At 36.4% G+C, this 25,576-nt stretch overlaps 2 protein-coding genes across 4 annotated transcripts; both read left to right on the top strand.

The window, feature by feature from the left end:
- Positions 1-1,904: 1,904 nt before the first annotated feature.
- On the top strand, positions 1,905-6,069 carry LOC145100352 (protein DETOXIFICATION 16-like). Its single transcript, XM_079037653.1, has 8 exons — positions 1,905-2,367; positions 3,281-3,825; positions 3,985-4,071; positions 4,552-4,608; positions 4,720-4,958; positions 5,063-5,181; positions 5,283-5,369; positions 5,815-6,069. Exons 1-8 carry the CDS (start codon positions 2,041-2,043, stop codon positions 5,851-5,853), a joined length of 1,500 nt encoding a protein of 499 aa, XP_078893779.1. The 5' UTR covers positions 1,905-2,040; the 3' UTR covers positions 5,854-6,069.
- A 1,025-nt stretch (positions 6,070-7,094) lies between these two features.
- LOC145100353 (protein DETOXIFICATION 16-like) lies at positions 7,095-15,197 on the top strand. Of its 3 annotated transcripts, none has more exons than XM_079037657.1 (8): positions 7,095-7,638; positions 7,722-8,266; positions 8,379-8,465; positions 8,562-8,618; positions 8,735-8,961; positions 13,997-14,115; positions 14,210-14,296; positions 14,991-15,197. In XM_079037657.1, the coding sequence occupies exons 1-8, from the start codon at positions 7,381-7,383 to the stop codon at positions 15,048-15,050; spliced, it is 1,440 nt and encodes a 479-aa protein (XP_078893783.1). In that variant the 5' UTR covers positions 7,095-7,380; the 3' UTR covers positions 15,051-15,197. The 3 variants fall into 3 exon arrangements, with proteins under 3 accessions (XP_078893783.1, XP_078893780.1, XP_078893782.1); XM_079037656.1 differs by having other exon boundaries at positions 7,100-7,638; positions 8,735-8,973; XM_079037654.1 differs by having other exon boundaries at positions 7,098-7,638; positions 8,735-8,973; positions 13,997-14,296.
- The last annotated feature ends 10,379 nt before the right edge of the window (positions 15,198-25,576 follow it).

Genomic DNA, 25,576 nt, shown 5'->3' on the forward strand with positions numbered 1-25,576 from the left:
TTTCTTAAATAAAAAAAAAAATCTATATTAATAACTTTAAAATAAATGTTTGTAAATATTTATTAAAAATTTAATGTTTAAAACAAGTAGGACATTTGAACAACTTAACTTAACATGGGTGTTAAAACTAATCCACTAATATGATATTCAAAGGATTCAATTCAAATATACAAATTCAAAAACTGTAAAGCTCAAATGAAATATGCTAAAAATAAAAAACTGTCAAATTAAAAAAATACTTAAAATTTTGGTTTTCAATCTATTATAATACAATATATTTAAAAGTCATGCCCATCCCCATCCGAAAATTGGTAAATCTCCTATTACCCTAGTTTTGACAAATATGACCTATAACCCTAAATATTGAAAAGGCTAAATAGCAAAACCTAAAACAATATATAATAAAATATAGATAGATCATGGACATAAAAAAGTAAAAAACCTATCTAGCCAATACATAAAAAAAATAAACCAACCGTTCATTAACTTTATGGAGCATTAAGCATGGAGAGAAAGACAGAAAGCAAAGCATTGCAGTCAAAGCATGGTTGGAAAATTATAAGACATGAAATACTAACCTTAATTTGCAGCAAGCAGTCAACGAGATATTCAAAACAGCAAAAGCCAAAAGTCGAGAGATGAGCAACACAGTTTCTAGGTTTGGTAGGGTTTGAGTTTTTCCGTACTTTTTGGGGAGTTAGTAAAATATGAAAACGTTGTCTAAAATTATAAAGAATACAAATTTGCATTTTTTTTATATATAGATATTTTCCTTAAATTGTGGATAAATTTTAAATTTATAATTAGATTTTGATTTTTATTGCTTCTTTATTCATAATTAAAACGCATTTAAAATTGGAACCAAATGTTACCGGACTAATTTTATTTATTGATAAAACATAAAAATAAATTTTACAAAATATCAATACTATAACTATAAATTATCCTAGAAATCGGAGACCCCCTAAAATCGGAGGCCTGATGCGACCGCACCGCCGACACCACCCCAGGGCCGCCACTAATTATAAATAAAACATATGATTCATTTTAGAAGTTATGATTATCCGAAGTTAAGACGAAAAATTATAAAATAACAACGTGACATTATGAATACCGCTATGCGCAACTCAACTACTATTAGTCCATCATGGGGGCTGAACCGGACGAAAAACCGATGTCATTTTTTATTTTTTAAAAAACAAATAGTTGCCGTACGCTTTTTGCATTATATACCGCACATAAATAGACGCACTAAACTATCCATAAGCACTACAACGAATAAAATTATGCATATTAATACTGATTATTGTGTGTTAAAAAGTTATAAAACATTTAGGCATTACAATACAATGTAAAGTTTGAAACAAATAAAATTTTATAAACCAAAAATTGCTAAAGAAATTCAAATTAATATTATAAAATGGCATTGATGTAATTAAAAATCTCAATAACTAAGATTATGTTAAGTGAAACTACTTACAAAGTTAAAGGGGTGTAATTAAAAATTCTATTAATCTTATGGTTATTTAGGAAAAGGGACATTATTTATTATTAAAATAACAATAAACAATAAAATGGAGATCAATCGATCAAAAAGTTTCATGATGATTCTTGAGTTTAAGATTTTATTCGTGTATTTAAAATCACCCTAAACTATTTGTACGGTACTTCTTATCAATGCTTCAAGAATATACACGAGACGGTGAGACTGAGACCTAGTTTAACGTGAAATCACCTATTCCTACGCAAAATCCCTATTAAAATTGGAGGCATATCTCAAGTCAAACTGCCAAGTGTTCATGAATTCATGTTTTTAACTTGACTTATTTATGATTCCACAATTTCCAATATATATATGGGGTCCTTCGTCTTTATCTTTTATATATTAAAAAAATTAATATGATGCGTTATCGTGGATTACGTGTTTGATCGTATGACATGCTGTTAGCATGGCATCCATAAATGCAATTTCTGAGCGCAACCCAACTGCTGTATTCCATTATTTCTTAAAAAGATTCAAGAAAAAAAGAGTGTATAGCCATGGATGAAGAGAACCCGAAAAATGTTCTTGAGGTTCCTCTTATTGTTCCAAGTTCAAGAACTGAAAATGGTTGTGATCATATTAATTTAGGGGGAAGAATTAGAAGATTTAGATGGGTTAAGATAAAATCGAGCATTGTCATCTCAGATTCGATCATAGAATTGAAGCAACAACTGAAGTTAGCAGGGCCACTTTGTGTGGTGAGTCTTTTGCAGTACAGTTTGGAGATAATTTCTGTGATGTTCGTCGGTCATCTTGGAGAGCTTTCCCTTTCTGCTGCTTCAATGGCGACCTCTTTTGCTTCTGTCACTGGCTTTAGCTTCATGGTATTACTATATTTTCAATCATTATTTTATTAGTGGGTCCCACGTTTATTTATAATCGTCGTTGAACAATTAATTCTCCGTATTTATTTGAGTTTGTCATGAAATTAAATCTTGCGTGTTATGTGATTCTTTGTTTTGCAATTATAACTCTTTCTTTTTCCCTTTAGCATTCAGGCTTTTGATTCAAAACATTGATAATTGGTTCTTTCATAGGACCCACATAGTAAAAAAAAAGTAGATAAATGGTAGAGAGTAGAAACCAACAAACAGTAAGTGATATGCACATGGCAAACGTGTAAACGTTACGTACCCTGAAAATTTGTTTGTAGCATAAGAAAACTAGTATGGATGGAGTAATATATTTTTTTTACCCATAACAGGAACCTACTTATAGTTCTTCATGGACAATGGTAATGTACTTTATATTTTTAATGATAAGAGCAACATATTATATTTTGCTACCAAAATATATATATATATATATATATATATAGCACTCTTCTTTATTTGTTACATATCGCTATTATGCGTAAGTAAATGTAATCACATTGCCATTATGGGTAAAAAAATGTGTGTTGTTTAAAGAAACTATAAGTACATTGATGTTGTGTGTTACATATTGATATTTCACGAAAAAAAATGTAATTATGATGCTATTATGGGTAAAGAAATTTAACTACATTGCTAGCTAGTATAGATAAAAGGCAAAATACGTTGCTAATTCCTACAATTTACTCAAATGTTATTCCTTTTGAGTACTCTGGTTGTCCAATAGTTGTCCTCTTTTTATCTTTTGGATGCCAAATTTATATTTAGAAAATAGTAGTGTACCTTGTGATGGAATTATTGATTCATCAAATATCTTCACATCAATTTAAAAATAACTAAATCAAGTTTCTGTGATTATAATTAGCTTGGAATGGGAAGTGCACTGGAAACATTCTGTGGACAAGCTTATGGAGCAGAACAATATCGTATGCTTGGTGTACACACACAAAGAGCAATGGTTGTACTCATGCTTATGGCTATTCCTATATCCATCATGTGGACTTTCACATGCACAATCTTTACTTTTTTTGGACAAGATTTAGAGATCTCAACTAAAGCTGGATCATACACACGTTGGTTGATTCCAAGTATCTTCCCTTATGGGCTTCTTCAATGTCAGTTGAGATTCTTACAAGCTCAAAGCAACACAAAAGTTTTGATGATAAGCACTGGATTAACAAGCTTAACTCACATTCTTGTTTGCTGGATTTTGGTTTTTAAGTTGGGATTAGGTTCTGAAGGGGCTGCACTTTCTTGTGCTGTTTCTTATTGGATTAATGTGTTGATTTTGTCGATTTATATCAAGTTTTCTCCTGCTTTTGAAAAAACATGGACGGGTTTTTGTAAAGAAGGTGTGACAAATCTTGGCGACTTTCTTGTGTTGAGCATACCATCTGCACTCATGGTCTGGTTAGTTAGTCTGGAATGTGAATATATAGTGGTATAAATTTCTTCAATGTTTTTTATAATCGAGTTCAATTTTATGAGATGCATAGGGGTTGTAAATTGTAATTTAGTATTGTGTTTGTTTTAGAAAAGAAACTAATGTGATTTATGTTTATGTATTAGCTTGGAGTATTGGTCTTATGAGTTCCTCGTGTTCATGTCTGGTCTTCTTCCAAATCCAAAACTTGAAACTTCAATGATGTCTGTCAGGTATGTTATTAAGTTGTCCCAAGCAGATCACACATGAATTGATGTTAATGTGTCATATTTTGTTGTCTTAATTTTTTTTTTCTAGGATACTCACATGATAACCTTTTTGTCCACCAATTTTGCAAATGTGCCCAGTCGTGAATTGTGATATATAATGTGTTTTGAGTCACCACGAAAAATCTTTAAAAGATTAAGAAAATTTTCAAAAGAAAATTAAATATTGCAAAATAGACATATATTGTGAAATACTCAAATACACATTCACATAATGCTAAGTATAGTGTTTTTCTTCGAATTTTTTTGAAGGTTTTTTGTGGTTAGGATCCTTAAAGAGTAATTTCGCAATTAGCAATGCGACCCTTTGCGAAATTTTAGTGTAAAAGATAAAAGAGTTAAAAGGGTAAAAAAAAAGTGGTTGTTTTGTTAAATACACCATCCTCTTTTGGTATTTTTTTTAAATTATCCTTTTCTTTTGTGCAGTCTCACTACAAGTTCAGTGATCTTCAGAATTCCTTACGGATTTGGGAGTGCAGTAAGGTACATCTACTACAAAATAAAATAAAAATAAATTAAATAAATACAAACTAAATATCTTTAAAAAGTATACGTTTGTGTTTTTACTCATATTTATATCGGAATTATGTGAAGCACGAGAGTTTCAAACGAATTAGGAGCTGGGAAACCAAAGGCTGCACAGCTTGCAGCACGAGTTGTGATCTTTTTAGCCATTACAGAAGGGGTTCTCATAAGCTTACTTTTAGTTGCTATTCGACATATCTGGGGCTACTTATTCACCAATGAAGAAGAAATTGTGAGTTATATGTCTTCAATCATGCCAGTTCTTGCATTATCCAACTTCATGGATGGAATTCAAGGTGTTCTCTCAGGTAAAAAAAAGCGTCAACTTTTTGATACTTAATGCACCCAAACTTGCAAAATCAGAATCATTAAGGTACAAATGATTATTTAATTCTGAAAAAAAAAAAAAAAGGTACTGCAAGAGGATGTGGGTGGCAAAACATCGGTGCAATTGTGAACCTTGGAGCATATTACATCGTTGGTCTTCCTTGTTCAGCCACCTTGACTTTTTTACTGCATTATGGAGGAATGGTAAAAGAGAAAAAAAAAAAAAAAAAAAAGTATATGTTCTTTTTTTTAAACTATATATTTTCCTGCAAGCCGTACACAAAGTACAATTTTTTTCAATGTAGGGACTCTGGATAGGGATCATAGGGGGGAGTGGTCTACAAGCAATAGTTTTCTTGGTCATTACTATGCGCACCAACTGGGAACAACAGGTACATGTACATGTTCCAGTTACTGCATGTCAAATACCTATCTCCACATATATAGAATTTCTATGTAGTTGTAAACTTCATTACTAAATCAATAAACCTTTATAGTAGGCTTGTAGAATAATATGATACCCTAATTGTGTGAATCACATATCAAGAAAGATCATCTTTTATTTATATTGATATATAAGTAATGTAATTTGTATTTAGGGGGTGTTTGGCTAAGCTTATTTATAGCTTATTTTCTGAGTTTATTTTTTATAAACTCATTTTTTTTTTACTTATTTTTCATGAGTTCGGCTTATTTTCTTAGTGTAAGTGATAATAAGCTCAAAAGTTGAAAAATAAGTTAGAAAAAATGAACTTATAAAAAATAAGCTCGAAAAATAAGCCACAAATAAGCTTAGCCAAACACCCCCTTAAATTTGTTCTTACAACTTTATTTCAGGCAATAAATGCACGGATTCGGGTGTGTGGTGGTAGCTAGACATGACTCAAGAAATGATATTTATTTGTAGGTGTCCGACTAATGTAAGTTGTAAGAAAAACTTGATTTCCATTCGTAAGAAAAACCTAGATGCTGCAAAATGGGAATAGATGTTTGATGATGGGTACTAATTTAGCTCTTGGATTTTCTCTCCGCAGTTTCTGTGTGGATTTATGTATTCTTTCTATCAAAATTGCAGATTTAAACCTTCTTTAATAGGATGCATTTGATTGGTTCATCTGCTACCTCTAAGGTAGCTTGGATTTTGGTGAAAGTATAGATTACAATTTCTTTGATGACATAATATTGGGGAACACCTTTAATCGTATGGAAAATACTTCACACAACCATGATAATTGAAATGAAAGTGACCATGCACTGACCATGGAGACAATTGTTTTGTGATGATATACATTATGACGGACATTATACGGCAGACTACTTCTTTTGTGTGATATCAACAAAAGTTGAAAGGCAAAAATCTGTACTATAATACTTTTAAAAGAATATGAGACAATATTTGATAGATGTCTACTTCTCTAACATGAGAAGTTGGTAAACGTATATGAAAATCATTAAATGCCGAATATTCGAGCCTGGATAACTTAATTATACAAACAACAATAAAATAATCTAATAAAATTGGTGGGTATGAAATATGACAAAGCTATTGGAGAAATTTTTTCAAACCATAACTTTTTCAAAAAGCTTGTTAATTAACAAGTTTGCCCAAGAGTTTTTCAATGATTTGGTTGGTCTGTTGGTTTTCAACCAATTATAAATATTGTAAATAGATACTTAGATTAAGGTGACGTAAATAAGCAATTTGAAAAAGCACTTCTTCTATTATGGAGCTAAAATGAACTTTTTAATAAAAAAAGTTCCACCAAAAACTTAAAGTATTGCGAGTATTAATTTCAACATTGGTCAAATTTATTACATATGTACAAAGTGAGTGTCCAACAGTCCCACAACGATCTTTCCAAGGAATATGGGTTGTTCTGAATTCTGATCATTTCCACTTTCCAGACGAGGATAAGGCCTTTTTGGAAGCAAACACCAGCTCCATCGATGAATGTACCATATCTACGACTACGGGTATGCCAAAGCTTTTCCGAGTGGGGCAAAAAGCAGATAGCTTAAATTTTTTTGCTTTCGACTTCAATAATGCAAATTGTACAATAGATTATCAGATGATTAAAGCGTAATTAGATCCACGAGGCCTAATTACTGAGTCACCAACTGTTAGGCTAGTCAAATCGCACGTTATCCATCATGCATGATCAGTCTTTAAAAGTAATGTGATTTTATGTATCTTTTACGTTCATTGTCAGCTTTTACAAATCTCTCCATGTCTTTTTCTCCCCACATTGCATCCCTTTTTCCGAAATCAAGTGCCCTGCACCAAATTACATCTCATTCAATTCTCCATGTGTTTTAAATTTTAATTAATACCTTTATTATCAATTCTTCTGTTTAATTAAAAGTTCCAAAGACTATCGATCAAGGATAGAAAATTGAAGAGAAATGGACTCCAGACCGCTTATCGGGTCTTCTCTTATAATCCAAAACTCGAAATACAGATTTGAGTTTGATCATGTAACCGAGGTTTTCACAGAACTGAAGCAACAACTGATGTTAGCAGGCCCTTTTATTCTCGTTAGCTTTCTTCAGTACAGTTTTCTGCTAACATCAATCATGTTCATAGGCCATCTTGGAGAGCTTGCTCTCTCCGGTGCGTCTATGGCCACTTCTTTCGCCAGTGTCACGGGTTTCTCCTTCATGGTAACAAAAAGATCTCTTGTGTTTCCTCTTATGGGTCATGTTCTGTATATATAGTTAAATTGATTCATTTTATTTCTTATCAGATGGGTATGGGGAGTGCATTGGAAACATTCTGTGGGCAAGCTTATGGTGCAAAACAGTATCATCTGCTTGGTGTACACTTGCAAAGAGCCATGGCAATACTGATGCTAATGGGTATCCCAATTTCTCTGATTTGGGCATCCACGGGACAAATCTTTACGTATTTTGGACAAGATTTGGAAATCTCAGAACAAGCTGGGAATTACGCACGTTGGTTGATCCCCAGCATCTTTCCGTACTGTCTACTTCAATGTCAGATCAGATTCTTGCAGACTCAAAACAACACGAAGCCATTAATGATAAGCACAGGATTTGCAAGCCTATTTCATGTGTTATGTTGTTGGATCTTGGTTTCCAAATCTGGGTTTGGTAGCTCGGGTGCTGCTCTCTCGGTTGCCATCTCGTACTGGATTAATGTGCTGATTTTGGGTCTTTATATCAAGTTTTCACATACCTGTGAAAGAACATGGCTCGGGTTTTCTATAGATGGTGTTCGTGATCTTGCCGGATTTCTTGTTTTAGGAATACCTTCAGCTCTCATGGTCTGGTCAGTTTCAAATCAATGCTGCTTGTTTTTTTCGCCATTTTTCCGGTCTTTATTGTTAAAAATTTAAAGATACCTTCTTTCGGTTCTTTTTTTTTCTCATCATATATATAAGCTTGGAGTATTGGTCGTATGAGTTTCTGGTTTTACTCTCTGGAATCCTTCCAAATCCAAAGCTAGAAACATCGATGATGTGTATCAGGTGCATTGCATGCGTTCAAACCCTGTTTTTTTCCACTTAAAGATTGAGCTTCATACTTCATACTAACATATATTTCAAATCTTCTTTAATTCTCAGTCTTAGTACAATCTCATTGGCCTACAGAATCCCCTTCGGTTTAGGCAGTGCAGTCAGGTATATATATATATATATATATATATATATATATACTCTTCATAGATCTATATCTTTCTAGTATATATATGTACTAGTACTTACTGACATTTATGGTTTATCGCGCTGATTAACAGCACCAGGGTTTCAAATGAACTTGGAGCAGGAAAACACGAAGCGGCAGAATTAGCGGTATGGGTTGCTTTATCACTAGTTGTCACAGAAGTACTCTTGATTGGATTGCTTTTAGTGGTGGCTGGTGGCGTTTGGACTAAGTTGTACACCGATGAAGCTGAAGTTGTGAGCTATATGTCGGTAGTTATGCCTGTGCTCGCTGTATCAAACGTCATGGATGGAATCCAAGGTGTGCTATCAGGTTAGACTTATATATACACACAAGATGTCGATCGATTAACCATGAACCTGATGAAAATAATTCAGATATCATAAGTTTTATTATTGTTTATTTCAGTTATTGCTTAGATGCACGTTGAGTTTACTGCTTTGAATAAGTAAAAGCCATGTGGGCTATGTTACCGAGTCTTAAGCTAAGTAGGAGTAGTTGCACTTTAATCGCATTTTTTATTGTTAAATAGTGAGCAGTCATGTATGTTGAGGTTATCACCTCTATTTTTCAGTTTCTCTAATCAAAGACAAAGCTTAAGCTCGTATACTCTGTTTCTCTATTGTTACTGTTCACTGCCAATTAAAGTTGCAGGTTTGTGAAAAACCAACATTTGGTATCAGAGCATAAACTGGTGTATGCCCAAGTATCAGTCTCGTGAAGAGATGTCAGGAAATAACGGAAACGGTGAAAAGGAAGGAAATGTTACTCTGCACTACCCGATGCTGTCCAGGACCAATTATGGTGCGTGGGCAATCAAGATGAGGGTCTTCATGTTAGCACAAGGCGTCTGGGATGCGGTGGAGCCCAGAACAGCGAATACCCTAGTTGAAGCAAAGAAAGATAACATGGCATTGGCGGCCATTTATCAGGGTATTCCCGAAGATCTGCTGATGGTGTTGGCTGAAAAGAAAACAGCAAAGGAGGCATGGGAAGCATTGAAGATTATGTTTATTGGGGCAGATCGTGTGAAGACAGCGAGAATCCAAACTTTGAAGGCAGAGCTTGAAGCCCTAACAATGAAGGAATCAGAAAATGTTGATGAGTTTACTGGGAAAGTAACCAACATGGTCAGCACCATACGTACCTTAGGTGAGAAGATCGAAGAGGTCTATGTAGTGAAGAAGCTGCTTAGGGCTGTTCCTCCAAAATTCATCCAACTTGCGTCCACTTTGGAGCAGTTTGGTGACCTTGACGCGATGTCAGTTGAAGAAGTGATAGGAAGGTTGAAGGCTCATGAAGAGAGAATGAAGGGGCCAGGTGAACCGGATGATAGGAAGCTTCTCATGACCTATCAACAATGGTCAGAGAAGAACAAAAAGAAGACAGAGGGTGACACTTCCAAATCCAAATCGAATCGAGGAGGTTTTGGTGGGTCACGAGGTCGTGGCAGAGGTCGAGGAAGAAATGGTGGACGTGGTGGTCGTGGAAGAGGTGGTTCACAACACCAAAAGGAAGGCAGTCAAAACTCCTCAAGCAGTCGCGATAAAGCTGACATTCAGTGCTATAATTGCCAAGAATTTGGGCATTATGCAGCTGAATGTAAGAACCCGAGGAAGGAACGAAGTCATGAAAGCAATTTGGTTAAGGAAGATGATGAACCTGCTCTCTTGCTTGCAACTTATGAAGACAAAGGAAAAGTGTATCTAAATGAAGAGAATTTGAACCCAAAATTGCGTACACACGGTAATTCTCAAACTCAAACTCGTTATTGGTATTTAGATACAGGAGCCAGTAACCACATGACTGGAGACAAATCCAAGTTCATGGATTTGAATGAAACTGTTCAAGGTTTTGTGAAATTCGGGAATGAATCTCGAGTTAAAATCGAAGGAAAAGGCTCAATTATATTCAGGTGTAAAGATGGTAGCCAAAGGAAGATGAATGAGGTGTACTACATCCCAGATCTGTGTAGTAACATAATCAGCTTGGGACAGTTGGCTGAAGGAGGTGACGAGATTCAAATCAAAGATCCATATCTATGGGTCAGAGATTCCAAGGGAAAGATGTTGATGAAGGTGTTAAGGTCACAAAACCGACTTTACAAAATTGAGTTGGAGGAGATTGATGGCATGTGTTTGACTGCACAAACAGATGATCAATCATGGCTGTGGCACAGGAGAATGGGTCACATTAACTTTGATTTGATGAAGAAAATGGTGGAAAAGAAGCTTGTAGAAGGAATGCCATATGTGAAAACTCAATCACAACCCTGTGAGGGATGCCTGGTGGGAAAACAAGTAAGGAGCCCATTCCCACACCACACCAAATTCAGAGCTAACAAGAAACTAGAACTCATTCATGGAGATTTGTGTGGTCCAATCTCACCACCCACACCGGCTGGAAACAGGTATATTTTGCTAATGGTTGATGACTTTAGCAGGGTAATGTGGGCCTATCTATTGAAGACAAAAGATGAGTCCTTTCACGTATTTAAAGAATTCAGGGAGAAGGTGGAGACTGAAACCGATGAAAAGATCAAAGTACTCAGAACAGATCGTGGTGGTGAGTTCTTGTCAAAAGAATTCACAGATTACTGCAAAAAGACTGGCCTTGAAAGACATTACACAGCTCCATACTCCCCACAGCAAAACGGAGTTGTGGAGAGAAGAAACAGAACGGTGTTAGAGATGGTGAGGTGCAACTTGAAGACAATGCAAATGCCAGACACGTTGTGGGGTGAAGCAGTGGCATACTCTGTTTATGTACTAAACAGAGTTCATTCAAAAGCTTTGAAAGATTCCACACCGTACGAAATGTGGACGGGGAGGAAGCCTAACATTGATCATCTCAGAGTTTTTGGATGTGTCGGCCACATGAAGATTGCAAAAGGTCACTTGAAGAAACTGGAGGATAGAAGCATTCGTGTAGTTCATCTCGGAATTGAAAAAGGGTCAAAGGCATACAGATTGTTAAATCCCAGTAATGGGAAAATGTATGTCAGCCGAGATGTTGTGTTCGAAGAAACTCGTGCCTGGAATTGGGGGGAGAGTGATACGATTAAATCAACACCTGGAATAAGTTTTACAGTAGAAGGAGTAAACTTTGATGAAGAATTCTATGAAGACGATGATGATTGGAATGGTGAAGGCGAGTGGGTCCCAGATACTCCTGATCAAGTTGGGTCAAACCAACAAAATGAAGACTGGGCCGAAGCGGGTCAGCCCAGTAACCAGCAATCCGACCCAATTAACCCTAATACTCCTATCGCTACAAACACGCCGGTCTCACAATCATCCCCAAACACCGACGAGAGCTCAAGCAGCGATGAAGCCCCACTGCGGTACAGATTACTCACTGATCTGTACGAAAACACACAAGAAATTCATCTACCCCCTGAAGATTTATTGCTACTATGTAACAATGAAGAACCCACAACCTATTTCGAAGCCAGTAAAAAGATCGAATGGGTGCAAGCGATGAAAGAAGAATTGGGTTCAATCGAGAAGAATAAAACGTGGGAGCTCGTTGACCTTCCGAAAAATCGAAAACCCATCGGGTTAAAGTGGGTGTTTAAGCTGAAAAGAGATCCAGAAGGGAAGATTTTGAAACATAAAGCTCGTATTGTGGCGAAGGGGTACGTACAGCGGCATGGAATTGATTACGAAGAGGTGTTCGCACCTGTGGCAAGAATCGAGACAATCCGTCTCATTCTGGCTTTAGCTGGGTTAAACGGATGGAAAGTACACCATTTAGATGTCAAATCGGCATTTCTAAATGGTAATTTGGAAGAGGAGGTTTACGTTACGCAACCAGAAGGATTTCAGAAGACAGGTGAAACTCACAAAGTTCTGAAGCTGTCAAAAGCCTTGTACGGTCTAAAGCAAGCCCCTAGGGCATGGAATGCCTGCTTGGACCGACACCTGAAGAACTTAGGTTTCAAACGATGTGCTTACGAGTATTCAGTCTACACGAAGAAAGAAAAAGGGAACACATTAATCGTGGGCGTTTATGTAGATGATTTGTTGGTGACTGGAAGCTGCGCAAAGACGGTGGAAATGTTCAAACAAGATATGAACATGAAGTTTGAAATGAGCAATCTGGGTCTGCTCACTTATTATCTTGGAATCGAGGTAAATCAAAATGAAGGGGGAATTACACTGAAACAGGAAGCATATGCTAAGAACCTTCTTGCAAAGACAAAGATGAAGGATTGCAACCCCACAAGAGCTCCAATGGAACACAAACTCAAGCTGAAAGAGGATGGAGAAGGAGATTGTGTCAACCCCACTGAGTACCGAAGCTTAGTTGGAGCATTGAGATATCTAACTCACACGAGACCGGATATCACTTTTGCAGTGGGAATTGTGAGTCGCTATATGGAAAAGCCAACAAGTCAACACTTACAAGCTGTAAAACATATACTCAGGTATATAAAAGGTACGCTGGATTTTGGTTTAAGGTACTCAAAAGGGCAAGAAAGTGTAAGCCTTACTGGTTACACAGATAGTGATCATGGAAATGACCTGGATAACCGAAGGAGTACAGGAGGTATGGCGTATTATGTGAACAACAACTTAATCACATGGGCATCTCAGAAGCAAAGGAGTGTGGCTCTCTCATCTTGCGAAGCTGAATTCATGGCTGCAACTATAGCAGCCTGTCAGGGGTTGTGGTTAAGAAGGCTTCTGAGAGAAATAACAGGTCAAAATGTACCCCCAGTTGAAATAAAAGTGGATAACAGGTCCTCCCTTGATTTAATGAAAAATCCTGTTTTCCATGGAAGGAGCAAACATATAGACATACGGTTCCATTTCATCCGAGAATGTGTGGAGAATGGAGAAATCACAGTGAAGTTTGTACCAAGTGAAGAACAAAAAGCCGATATTTTGACAAAGCCACTTGGAAAATTGAAGTTTGAAGTGATGCGTGATCTGCTTGGAGTTAAGCAGGTATGATCTCTGAATTAAGGGGAAAAAATGATGAAAATAATTCAGATATCATAAGTTTTATTATTGTTTATTTCAGTTATTGCTTAGATGCACGTTGAGTTTACTGCTTTGAATAAGTAAAAGCCATGTGGGCTATGTTACCGAGTCTTAAGCTAAGTAGGAGTAGTTGCACTTTAATCGCATTTTTTATTGTTAAATAGTGAGCAGTCATGTATGTTGAGGTTATCACCTCTATTTTTCAGTTTCTCTAATCAAAGACAAAGCTTAAGCTCGTATACTCTGTTTCTCTATTGTTACTGTTCACTGCCAATTAAAGTGGCAGGTTTGTGAAAAACCAACAGAACCCCAAAGGTTTTAATGATTCTCGTGGTCTGAAATCAAAGGTGTTGCGAGAGGATGTGGTTGGCAGAAGATCTGCACGTTGGTGAATTTAGGAGCTTATTACCTCGTCGGCATTCCTTTCGCCATGGCTCTGACATTTGTGTACGGGTTGGGAGGGAAGGTGATGTTCGATTTCTTGTTAGCTTTTTTCTCTTTTTTTTCTTTTTTTCTTTTTTTTTTTTTAGTGAGCTTGATTTTGTTGAATTCGTTTGCAGGGTCTGTGGATGGGGATTATTTGTGGGAGTGGTGTTCAAGCAGCGCTGCTTTTAATAATCACGGCTTGTACGAACTGGGAAAAAGAAGTATGACATCACTTATGTATATAAAGCTTCTTATCTTCTTCTAAAGTCTCACATCTACCAAGATACTTGTAGTTTTTGATTTTCTTTTTAAAAAAACTCAACTTAAAACACCGAGGACTCCAACTTTCCACAGGTAAGCATCCCAACTTATCACGCAAAAGAGCCAACCACATCAGCCAAATACTACACACTCACCTGTAGTAAAGATTGTGAAGGTAGTTAGAGTCATGAGAACTCACATCACCAACATGATGGGTCCCCCTCCCTCCCAACTAGCGCATCAAGCCACTTCCATATCATCATATGTATAAAAAAAATACCCACCATTCCGTTTAGTCTTAGGGTGAAAGAGACTGTCTCTAGCCGTTGTAGAACTCCTGTCCCCTATACAATGAGATGATGAAATGCCAAAGCTTTTATGATTCATCACGTAAAAAATATGTTTTAATTTTTATAACATTCTTTATGATTCATTTTCTTCAATTAAAATATAGATTACAAAAGTAAAATAAATGTCTTTCTAAAAAGATGAATCAAAAGAATAAATTTAAATAAACAGAAAAGTTGCTTATTACATTAGCCACAAAAGAAGAAAAGGAAAATATATAACAAACTAAGAAAGGATAATAATATAATACTTCTCTACACTTAGAGAAATATACATATAATGCTAACATCTACTAATGTTTTGCAGGCGAAAAAAGCGATGAATGGGGTGTATGATAGCAACATTCCAACGCGTTTGGTCTCATGAGGTTGTATTTGCAACATACTTGGTCTTACTTGGTCTTTAATTGGTAGTTATTTTAGGATCTTGATTATATTATAGAAAAACTAATCGGTAAATGAGGATTTCTATTGGTTTAACGAATTATGACATATTATAAGTTTATAAGTTTAAATCATTAAATGTATTGATAGTCTTTAATTGATATGTATCGATATGTATTCAACTTTATTATTGTGTATAAAAAAATATATATATTGGTAGTCTTTAATTGATAGTTATTTTAGGATCTTGATTATATTATAGAAAAATCAATCGGTAAATGAGGATTTCTATTGGTTTAACGAATTATGACATATTATAAGTTTATAAGTTTAAATCATTAAATGTATTGATAGTCTTTAATTGATAGTTATTTTAGGATCTTGATTATATTATAGAAAAACCAATCGGTAAATGAGAATTTTTATTGGTTTAACGAATTATAACATGTTATAAGTTTATAAGTTTAAATGTATTGATAGCATGTATTTAAAGAATTATTTTTGGTTTGACGATGGGTGCCCTTGTGACATCATACAAGTGTATATATGGTTCTGATAAATAGGGTTGCAATCGAGTCAAACTAGTTGTGAGTTACTATGAATCAACTTATTAAAAGTTTGATTGGAAATCGATTTTAAACGAGTCTAAGCCAAGATTAAGCTGAAGATTAAGCTTGTTTGTTAAATGAGCTCCACCTCTAAGTCTAAATGAACTCCAGCTCTAAGTATGTGATACTAAGCCCAATTAGGCTCGCAGGTCTAACCGAACCTACATATTTATAATATAAAATTTTGAATTATATTTTTATATATTAGAATAAGTAAATATTTAAAAACACTATTTTAGGGAATTAGATATACACTATACGAGTCGAGCCAAAGCCAAGCTCGAGCATGTATTATGTTTAATGAGCCGGAGCTCAAAAAAATTTAAACAAACCGAGCTCGATCAGGCTTGTTTGCTTTCCTACTGAGAAGTGTAGGTTTATGTTGGATGTGCTATGCTTGCTGCAAAAAAAAAATTATATTGAAACTAAAATCATTCTAAAATAAAATATAAACAATTGTCTTGACAACTTTATGGAAATAAAACTATTTCTTCTCAATAAAGGTTAGACTTTATATTATTTATATGTTGTTAAAAGTTGTTGTAATATATATCTTACTTTGCTATATTTTAAAAGGAGAATTTCATATATACCCTTCTTAAACATCAAAATATCATATTTACCCAAATTAATTTCTAAATATCATATTTATCCTTCATAAAATCTCTAAATATCATATTTACCCTTCATAAAGTTTCAAAATATCATATATGTCCTTTTTAAACATCAAAATATCATATATGTCATTCTTCAATATTAAAATATCGTATATGCACTTTTTAAAATCAATGATAATATCTAAAATATCTTCCATCTAAAAAATGATAATAATCAACAATAACAAAAGCTAAACAATCAAAATATACATTCTAGGTTAAAGATGAATCTTTTTGTCTATCAAGATGTCAACATTCCAACAATTTAGAAGTTCACATTCCACTATAATAGAGATAAAGATAATATGGTTAAATTTCTTAATTATTATAATAATTCTAAGGTATAAAAAATGATTATAAAATATTAAAAACATTATAAAAAACGATTTGGGCAAATATGATATTTTGAAGGTTTATGAATGGTAAATATGATATTGAGAAATTAAACGGAGAAAATATGATATTTTGAAGTTTAAGAGGGGCATATATGAAATTCTCCCTATTTTAAAAATCACATATTTCATGTTGATACGGTCATAGAAAATTGCACCACATATTGTATTTTATCGAATCACATCACATAATTTTTTTGCATACATCACTATAAACTCCATTTTTATGGCCTTTATCTATCAATAACTTTCGTAAGATTACTATATAAAACTATGTGACTTTTATAAGAATGTAAAATAAGAACATACGAGAATTAGGTTGACAAATGGAACGATTGTTATTTAACTAAAATCAGGAAAAACCATGAAGCTTTAAAGAACAAATTATCATCCCAGCCACCACGCTGAATACAAGCTCAAGAATATTTTATAATTCAAATAATATCATCTCCTTACGGTCATGTTTCACTATATAAGATTTCTCCCCGACCATATAACTAATTGATGTAATCACTTTCCTATACGAGGCTTGTGTGTCCTATTATAAACCTTCCAGAAAGTGGGTTTATTGGGATGCTCAAGAGAAGGATTGGACTTAGAATTCTCATTGACGTCGCCTCTTAAAGAATAAGCTTGTTGTATGTAACGACCCATTTTTCACGTCCAAAAATTTCATTTTTTCAATCAATATTTAGTAAAATCATTTGTAAATAAACATTGTCTGATCAATCCATTTCATAAACATATACTATGTCTGAAAACCAAAACATGTAATCAATCAAAATGTCAGAGTACGAATCCCAGAATGTCTCATGGTGCGGAAAACAGAAGCGTGTGTGTGATGCACCGCTACCGTGCCAGCTCCTTCCCCTTGACAGAAGAGGTACCTGAAACAACAACTGAAAACCGTAAGCACGAAGCTTAGTGAGTTCCCCCACTGTACCACATACCATATAACCACATATCATACATACTGCCAGGTAATTCTGGGGTGCCCGACCTACCCGGTACGGCCATTCTGGGGTGCCGACCTACCCATGCGGCCATTCTGGGGTGTCGTCCTGCCCGTGTCAAGCCATTTTGGGGTGCTGACTACCCATATCAAGCCGTTCTGGGGTGCTGACTACCCTTCGGTCCTAACGACCGAACCTCGGGGACTGTTCCCCTCCTACTACCACTAACACATATAACAGATCATATTGGCATATAAACATATCATCACATACTGCCAGACATAGCTGGGGTGTCTGACCTACCCTTCGGTCCTAACGACCGAACTCTACTACTATCACATATAACATAGCATGCCAGCATATAACATATCAGGTAGTAGCAAACCTAGATGATATCACAAAGACAATCATCTAACATAGAACTCCTACTGGTGGGCCGACATTGTGGTCGTAAACCCACCGCTACTGGAAGGTAACTCACCTCAAAGTAGCTGCTGATTAGAGCGGGAACTGACTGTCTACTGCTGCTGCTGCTGTTCCGGTAGTCCTCCGGCTATAATTCCCACAAAACGTTCAGTCAAACACTGCTAGCTGTACTTAGGGTAAAATGACCATTTACCCTTGACCAGGTCAAAGTCCAAGTCAAAGTCAACTTCCAGTTGACCCGACTCGCCGAGTTGGCTTGCCAACTCGTCGAGTCCCTACCCATTCGATTGTCCTTAATCCCGTCTCTACTCGTCGAGTTAGGCATTGACTCGACAGGTTCTCCTTCTAAACTGATGTCCAAAGGTCCTTCAACCTACTCGCCGAGTTGCATGAAGAACTCGTCAAGTTCATCTTCGTCCGATGAACACTCTATGCTGAGACTTGCCGAGTTGTAAGAACAACTCGCCAAGTCTGTTCTTGAGGTAAGGAGATTGCCTTGGACTCGCCGAGTCAGGGCATTGACTCGTCGAGTCCCTTCATGGATGAGTCTGGCTTCCGACTCATTAAGTCCACCCATGACTCACAACTCCACTCAGCAAACACTAAAAACGGGAAAACTCGGGGACTCGCGACTCGACTCACCGAGTCCGATGAACGACTCGCCAAGTCGTTCACATGCAATTACTATATACTCGATTTTGCTTGAATCCAGCTCATGCCATACATAGATCTGGGTTCTTAGGATAGGTTTGTTGGATTAATGTCTAAGTCCATAACTATAATTGGTAAGACTTGACCCGACCCGGCATGGTCCATTTGGGTTGCATGGCATCATGCACTTGGATTGACTATAATGAGAGAAATAAGACACTTATGGTTATTAATATATTATAAGTTCTAGTATATTAATAATAAGAATAATAAGATTATTTAATTAGTATTGATCAAGAATTAATCTAAGATTAATTAAGTGATCAAAAGAAGACTAATTAAATATATGGGTTGATTGTGTAAATCATCCATACTTGTATAGTGGGCTAATGCTCCATGGATAATCAAGTTGGGCTAAAACCCATAGGATGGTCCATGGATGCTCCATGGAGTATTTGAACCCATGGATCCAAGGAAATGGAAAGTCATGACAATTAGGGTTTACCCTAATTGTAACACTATATAAAGATCTTATTCTTGACAAAATAGGCAACTAGAGTGAGTAATAGAAGGGCTATCCGATTTCATGAAGTGTAGATTTCTCTCAAGTTATTCCAAGTGTATTTGGTGTTGTGTGAACCATTTGAGGTGTCACACTTGGGGCACTAGGCACTCAAGCTTCATGAAGACTTTCTACATCAAAGAGGTATGTATTCTATCTTGTTACACTCATTTTTTTGTATGCTAGATTAGGATAATACCTTGGAAGTTCTTATTTGCATGTATAATAGAGAAAACATAGATCCAAGGTATTTAGGGTTGCATGCACACTTAGGAGTGTTAGAATGCTCATAACCCAACAAGGTTTTACACGTAAAGATTCCAACTTTACGTGTATACATGCATAGGATGGGGATTTGAGGCTTAATAAAGGCTAAAATGGTAGATGTAGGACATTCAAGCAATATACTTCCATAAAGGCCATGAATCTGAGCTTCTGGAGCTCAAACATGCCTAGATCTAGAGATTAATCAACTCATTACAATCCCTAATCCATAATCAAGCTTGGAAATGGCTCAAGAAGGACTTTAATGGTGCTCTAAGGGACTTTAAGCATAAAAACAGAAGGAAACCGAGTTATATCTCAATGAATCTCTGAAATAACACCAAGATATCTGGCCTCCTTCTTCTCCTCTTGATCTACTCTCCTTCTTCTCTCAAAATCTTCAAGAAGTCACACCAAAACACTTCAATCTCACAAGAAAAGGGGTTAGGACGATATAGGGAGCTCTGAGGGTGAAGGAGTCGGGCTTGGGGCGCATAAGGTTGATTTAAATAGGGTGCAAACCCTTGAAATTAGGGTTTCATCCAGACAGGGAGGGACTCGCCGAGTCTGGAATGTGGACTCGTTGAGTCGCCAACTTAAACATGCTCAATATCCCGACTCTACTCGACGAGTCGGGCCTACAACTCGCCGAGTCCAAGGCTAAAAATGTAAATTACTTAGATAGATCATACGTACCAGGAACCAGGTGCTACATTGTAACGTTCCAAAAACCACGATAAAATTTTTCATTTTTAAAAAGCCATTTTTCATAAGGGGCATAAATAATCAAACTTTGTTTCCAAGACAAAACAATAGAAATCAGAGTATCAAAATCATCTCTCAAAACATAAATCAGCAGGAAGATGTGTATGATCACGTTTTCGCCTTGCCCCGATCATCTGAAGTACCTGAAAACATTTAAATCCAAAAATGTAAGCAAAAGTTTAGTGATTTTCCTCAAAATACCCCACACAATAATACATATACAATGCATTCACACCAGGCCTATAGCACAAGGTCGGACCGCTCCTGAGCCTGCAACATATAATTGGACCGCGTCCGGGTATGTTGGCCTACAACACAAAGCAATACCGCCTCAACCCAACCATACTATATCGACATATGTACCAAAACAATACCAAGCAAGCATACGTAATTATAGCAGGTCTACCAGTCTAACAGATCACTACAACATAACAACATCCTACACACAAGGACACATACCGCAGTACAAAGTATAGTGAGAAAACTCACCTCGTAGTCTAGCATACAACCGCACTGCTCATAGATCCAATAAATGGTACTACATGTTACCTATACAACAATCAGGGACCAAATCTTAAACTACAACCCCGAACCCCTAAATTGGCCTAAAGTCAAACTTGGTCAAAAATTCAATAGTCAACATTCAACGTCAATAGTAAAAAATCTCCCAGTCGACCACCACGTCATGACCTGTAACACTCCGAACTAGGTATTACTTTGTAACTCTTGAAATGAATTAATTGGCAAAAATGGTCCCTTTCGTACGTTGGGCGTACCTAAGGGTATGCTTAGCTTACTATGGGAGAAGGATCGCGAAGGAGCCATGCGTATGCGGGGCATACGTAAGCGTACGCCGGGCGTATGCAACAAAGGGCCAAAACCCTAAATCTCACACTTGACCCCTATTTAAACACCTTTTAGCCTCTTGGACCAAACCTTATCAGTATCTTTAGCCTCATTTCGTCCACCTACAACTGAGATATTGTGTGAGAGGGTTTTGAGCTTAAGGAGTGGGTTTTGTGGCCATTTTAGAGATCATTCAAGAAGAAGGGATTGCTAAGCAAGCTTAGAGTGGTTTGGTGCTTCAAGAATCTGCATCTAGGTCACTTTGCAAAGCTTCTAGAGGTATAAAGCTATGACCTTGCCATCTTATTCATTTGATTTAGCTAGGGTTTTCCATTTTGTCCCTTTAGATAGTTTTGGGCCTTCTCTTGAGAATAAGCAACTCCATAGACTAAAATGACTAGATCTGAGCCTTGTAAGCATGATAAATGCATAAAAATGCTATCTTGATGAGTATTAAGAATCCATGCATGAATTGGAAGCTTTACTTGGGGTCTTAGTATGGAGAATGAAGTCTTGAGGTCCCTTATGGCATGCAAGGGCATAAAGTTGCCAACTTTATGCCCTAGGACATTAGAATGTGCTCAGATCTGAAATTGGGATGTTGAACCATCGAGTATTAAGCACTTAGTGAAAAAAGTGCTTAACCTGGTTGTACGTTGGGCATAATAGAATTTACGTTGCACATACTGCTTAGGGATCCTGTACGCTGCGCGTACAAGGATGGCACGCTAAGCGTACACACAACAGATGGAGTTGGGTTGTGCTTTGGGCCTTGAACTGTTGGGCCTCAATTTGTTAGTGGGCCTGGACGTATTTTGGGAACCATTGTTATCTGTTTTGGGCCATGGGTGTTATAATTGGGCTTTATTGGGGCATGACCGCATGAGGCACATTAATGATTTTGGACATGGACTTTGGGCCCATTAACAAAGAAAGAATAATTGGGCCTTTTTGGAAGGACTTAGGGTTTGGGTTTCCCTTTGATTAAGTGAAATCCTAACATTGATTAATATTATTATTCAGCATGGGAGGTTATAGACTGTTAGCAGAGCAGCTTTCGCATTCAGCAGACAGAGGTCAGTCTTCTCACCATACCAATGGGTCTAAGGCACCAAGGTCGGCCCATTCTATGATATGTGGATTGTCGATTTGTTATGTGTTACGTTAGTATGACATTGTATGGAAGACCCCGCGGGGTTCCCGTGTGTCACACTCCCAAACCAAGGATGGCGGAAACGTCTGGGGTGGAGGATTTAATGTATAGTATCATAACAACAATGGCAATAGTGATGAAAGTAAACACAACCAACATATATACATATATATATATATATATATATATATATAATTGAAAGAGTTACATCATTATATGCATTACATGTTTCAAAATCAATTACAATATGTTGACAAAATATGAAATGTTTAACGCCTTAACGTCCCATCCTCAAAATGCACTTGATTTCCTGTTTAGTGATTTCCTGAGAATACAAGTTGTTTGAAAGAGTGTCAACACAAAGGTTGGTGAGTTCATAAGCTTTTGTATGCAATTATGAAAAACCTTGTCTCGTAAATGTACGGTTGTTCCAGAAAATTCCGATATTTTTCCTTAAAAATGTGTAATGTAGTCTTATATCCAAAGACCGAAACGTATAAGTAACCTTCCTTATTTACAGAAAATAATATGAGTTTAATTCAACATAAACACGTATGATGTCAATGAATTTCCCGTAAATTCTTATGTTTGTTAATACTCTCTGTGAGTTATTATAACCATATTATGACCTAGTTGGCCTGAAAACGACGTTCTTCAGGCGTCAGAATTGTTATGACATTTGTCACCTCATACCTGCCGGTCTAGCTGTTGCATGCAGCTCGGGTGTGGGTTTGTCAAACCCAATATAGATCTATATACAACTATCATGCTCTCCCTCCAGCAGACTCTGGTTACAATAGAGGACTTTTAAGTAATGCGAAGCGAATGTCTCACAAAGTCATTAATGAATTTACATGTAACGAAATGAAAGTTCCCTTTTGTATAAATGTACCCTTTTGAAATATATGTATTGTGTAATGTATCATAAACTATACCTATTATAGTTTATCAAAACAAGGGTAGTAGTAGTAATGTATATAAACTATACTTAACATAGTTTAATCAAACGTTTGTATGTATTGGATGTACTTGATTATAACACTTTGTTATTTCTATGCTTTATCTAGCAAAATCCATTTTTTAACTGATCTATATTTATAAATTAAGACAAAAATGTCATATATTGCAACAACACATAATCACATAATGATATATACCTTGCTCAACATGTTACAAGGTCAAATGAAATTTATAGTATTTTTCTGTTGAAAACATTTTCTGTAACTGTTCTTAGAAAATTCGAGAAAAATCATCAAATGTCCAAATCAAATTCCGTAAATTCATAGAGTTTGAAAAATGAGTCTAGTTTGTTCATAAATTTTCCCATGATTTTTAGTGACCTCTAACTTGTATGAATAAGTCCATAATCACAGACTGGTCCGGATTGATGTTTGAAATGATAGACAGTTTTGTAAAAATCACCATAAATTGTAGAAAACTCGTACGGAGATGTGCAAGTAGTCATTTTAAAGCTAAAAACTTGAACTACATGCACCTAAAACATTTTTGAAAAATAAAATGTTTAAGTTGCCCAAAACAGTCCGTGAATGGGGTGTAACTTTTCTGATGAAATCTGTTAGAAGAATTTAGTTATGTTCTTGATGATTTATCTTGTATTCTCCCCCTTAAAACTTAAGAAAACATGAAAATGTTGGGGTATGAAATCACCTTGAATGATTTCAGTGGGTGGAAGTTGGAGTAGGGAAGTGTTCAACTCAAGAACACTTGAAGATGCCTTGAAGATTTTCGAGAATCTAACACCAAAATGATGGAATTTGTGTAAGCAATCTATGATTGGTGTAGAATGGGGTGTAATTAACACAAGGAGGATACAAGATAAATCATCAAGAACATAACTAAATTCTTCTAACAGATTTCATCAGAAAAGTTACACCCCATTCACGGACTGTTTTGGGCAACTTAAACATTTTATTTTTTAAAAATGTTTTAGGTGCATGTAGTTCAAGTTTTTAGCTTTAAAATGACTACTTGCACATCTCCGTACGAGTTTTCTACAATTTATGGTGAGAGAATAAATGAAGTATGAGGAGAGAGGATGGATGCTCCATCTCTAAGAACGTGGGGAGGGCTGATAATTGAGTGGAAAGGACATTGAAGTGACCTAGGTAAGGTGGGGAGGTGTGGCTGGTCATAGAGTGGGTGTGGGGGTGGTTGCTTGTGTCATAAGGTAAAGCAAAGTCAACACTCCACCAATTGTTCACCCACTAGATTTTATTCCTTTAATAAAGATTTTCACAAAATATGTTTAATTTATAATTATTTAGGGTCTTAAATGTTAAAATATGATTTTTGGAGAAAATCTCGCGTTCAAATAATGAAAAACGGGCTTAAAATGTTAAAAATGTTGAAAACGGGTGAAAAGTGACAAAAATCTGAAGCCTGGCCCAGAGGTTCGGCTTCTGATGCTTGGAACCGAAAGTAGAGGAGATGGACCGAGAGGGTGGGAAATGAACCGAGGGTGCGAGAAGTGGTTAGTAGCAAGGCTCGGTCGGAAAGGGGGGGGGGGACCGAGAGCGAGGTTCGGCCCGATTGACTTCGCCCTTCGCAGCTTCGGTCCGAGAGGCTGCCAGATTCGGTCTCGGTTCTTAGTTTCGGCTTCCGGGTCTCGGTCTCAGCTGGGATAGTGAGGCTCGGTCTCGGCCTCTAAGAGGAGTTTCGGCTCCTCAAGGTTGTTTTCGCGTTTTTACCCCGTTTCAAGCCGTTTTTGACCCGATTAAGGGTCAGGATGGACCGAATTACTATAAAAAGTTACGGGAACTCTTGAGAGAGATTTGGGAGAGATTTAAAATAGGGAGAGATAGAGTGAAAACGATTGAGAGAGGTTTCGTTTGTGATATATTTGAGTGTCCGACTTCGCAAAGCAAGGTCCGTAAACCCCGTTAAGCCATGAATTAGTGTCGTACACACTCCCGATGAGCGTGAAATGGCGTGTTATCACTTTGGCTCTATGTTTAGCATTTTTAAGGCTAAAGATTGAACACACAAATTCTCCAAATGATGTTTTCTCATTAAAATAGCGCATTGAGTGGCAATTACATAACGTGAACCCTAATACACAAGGGTTAATCGAGTTGATCGGTTTGACTTGCTGACTTTGACTTGACTCGAAATTTACGATTGTCACACCGTGGTAGTAGACTAAGACCACGTGGGGGTTCCCGTGGCAATTGGTATAAGACCTTGGAAGGTTTCCATGGCATCCTAGTATATTT

The sequence above is a fragment of the Lactuca serriola genome, chromosome 4, assembly GCF_051521515.1.
Source record: "Lactuca serriola cultivar US96UC23 chromosome 4, Lser_US96UC23_V15, whole genome shotgun sequence".
In the NCBI taxonomy this organism is placed as follows: Eukaryota; Viridiplantae; Streptophyta; class Magnoliopsida; order Asterales; family Asteraceae; genus Lactuca; species Lactuca serriola.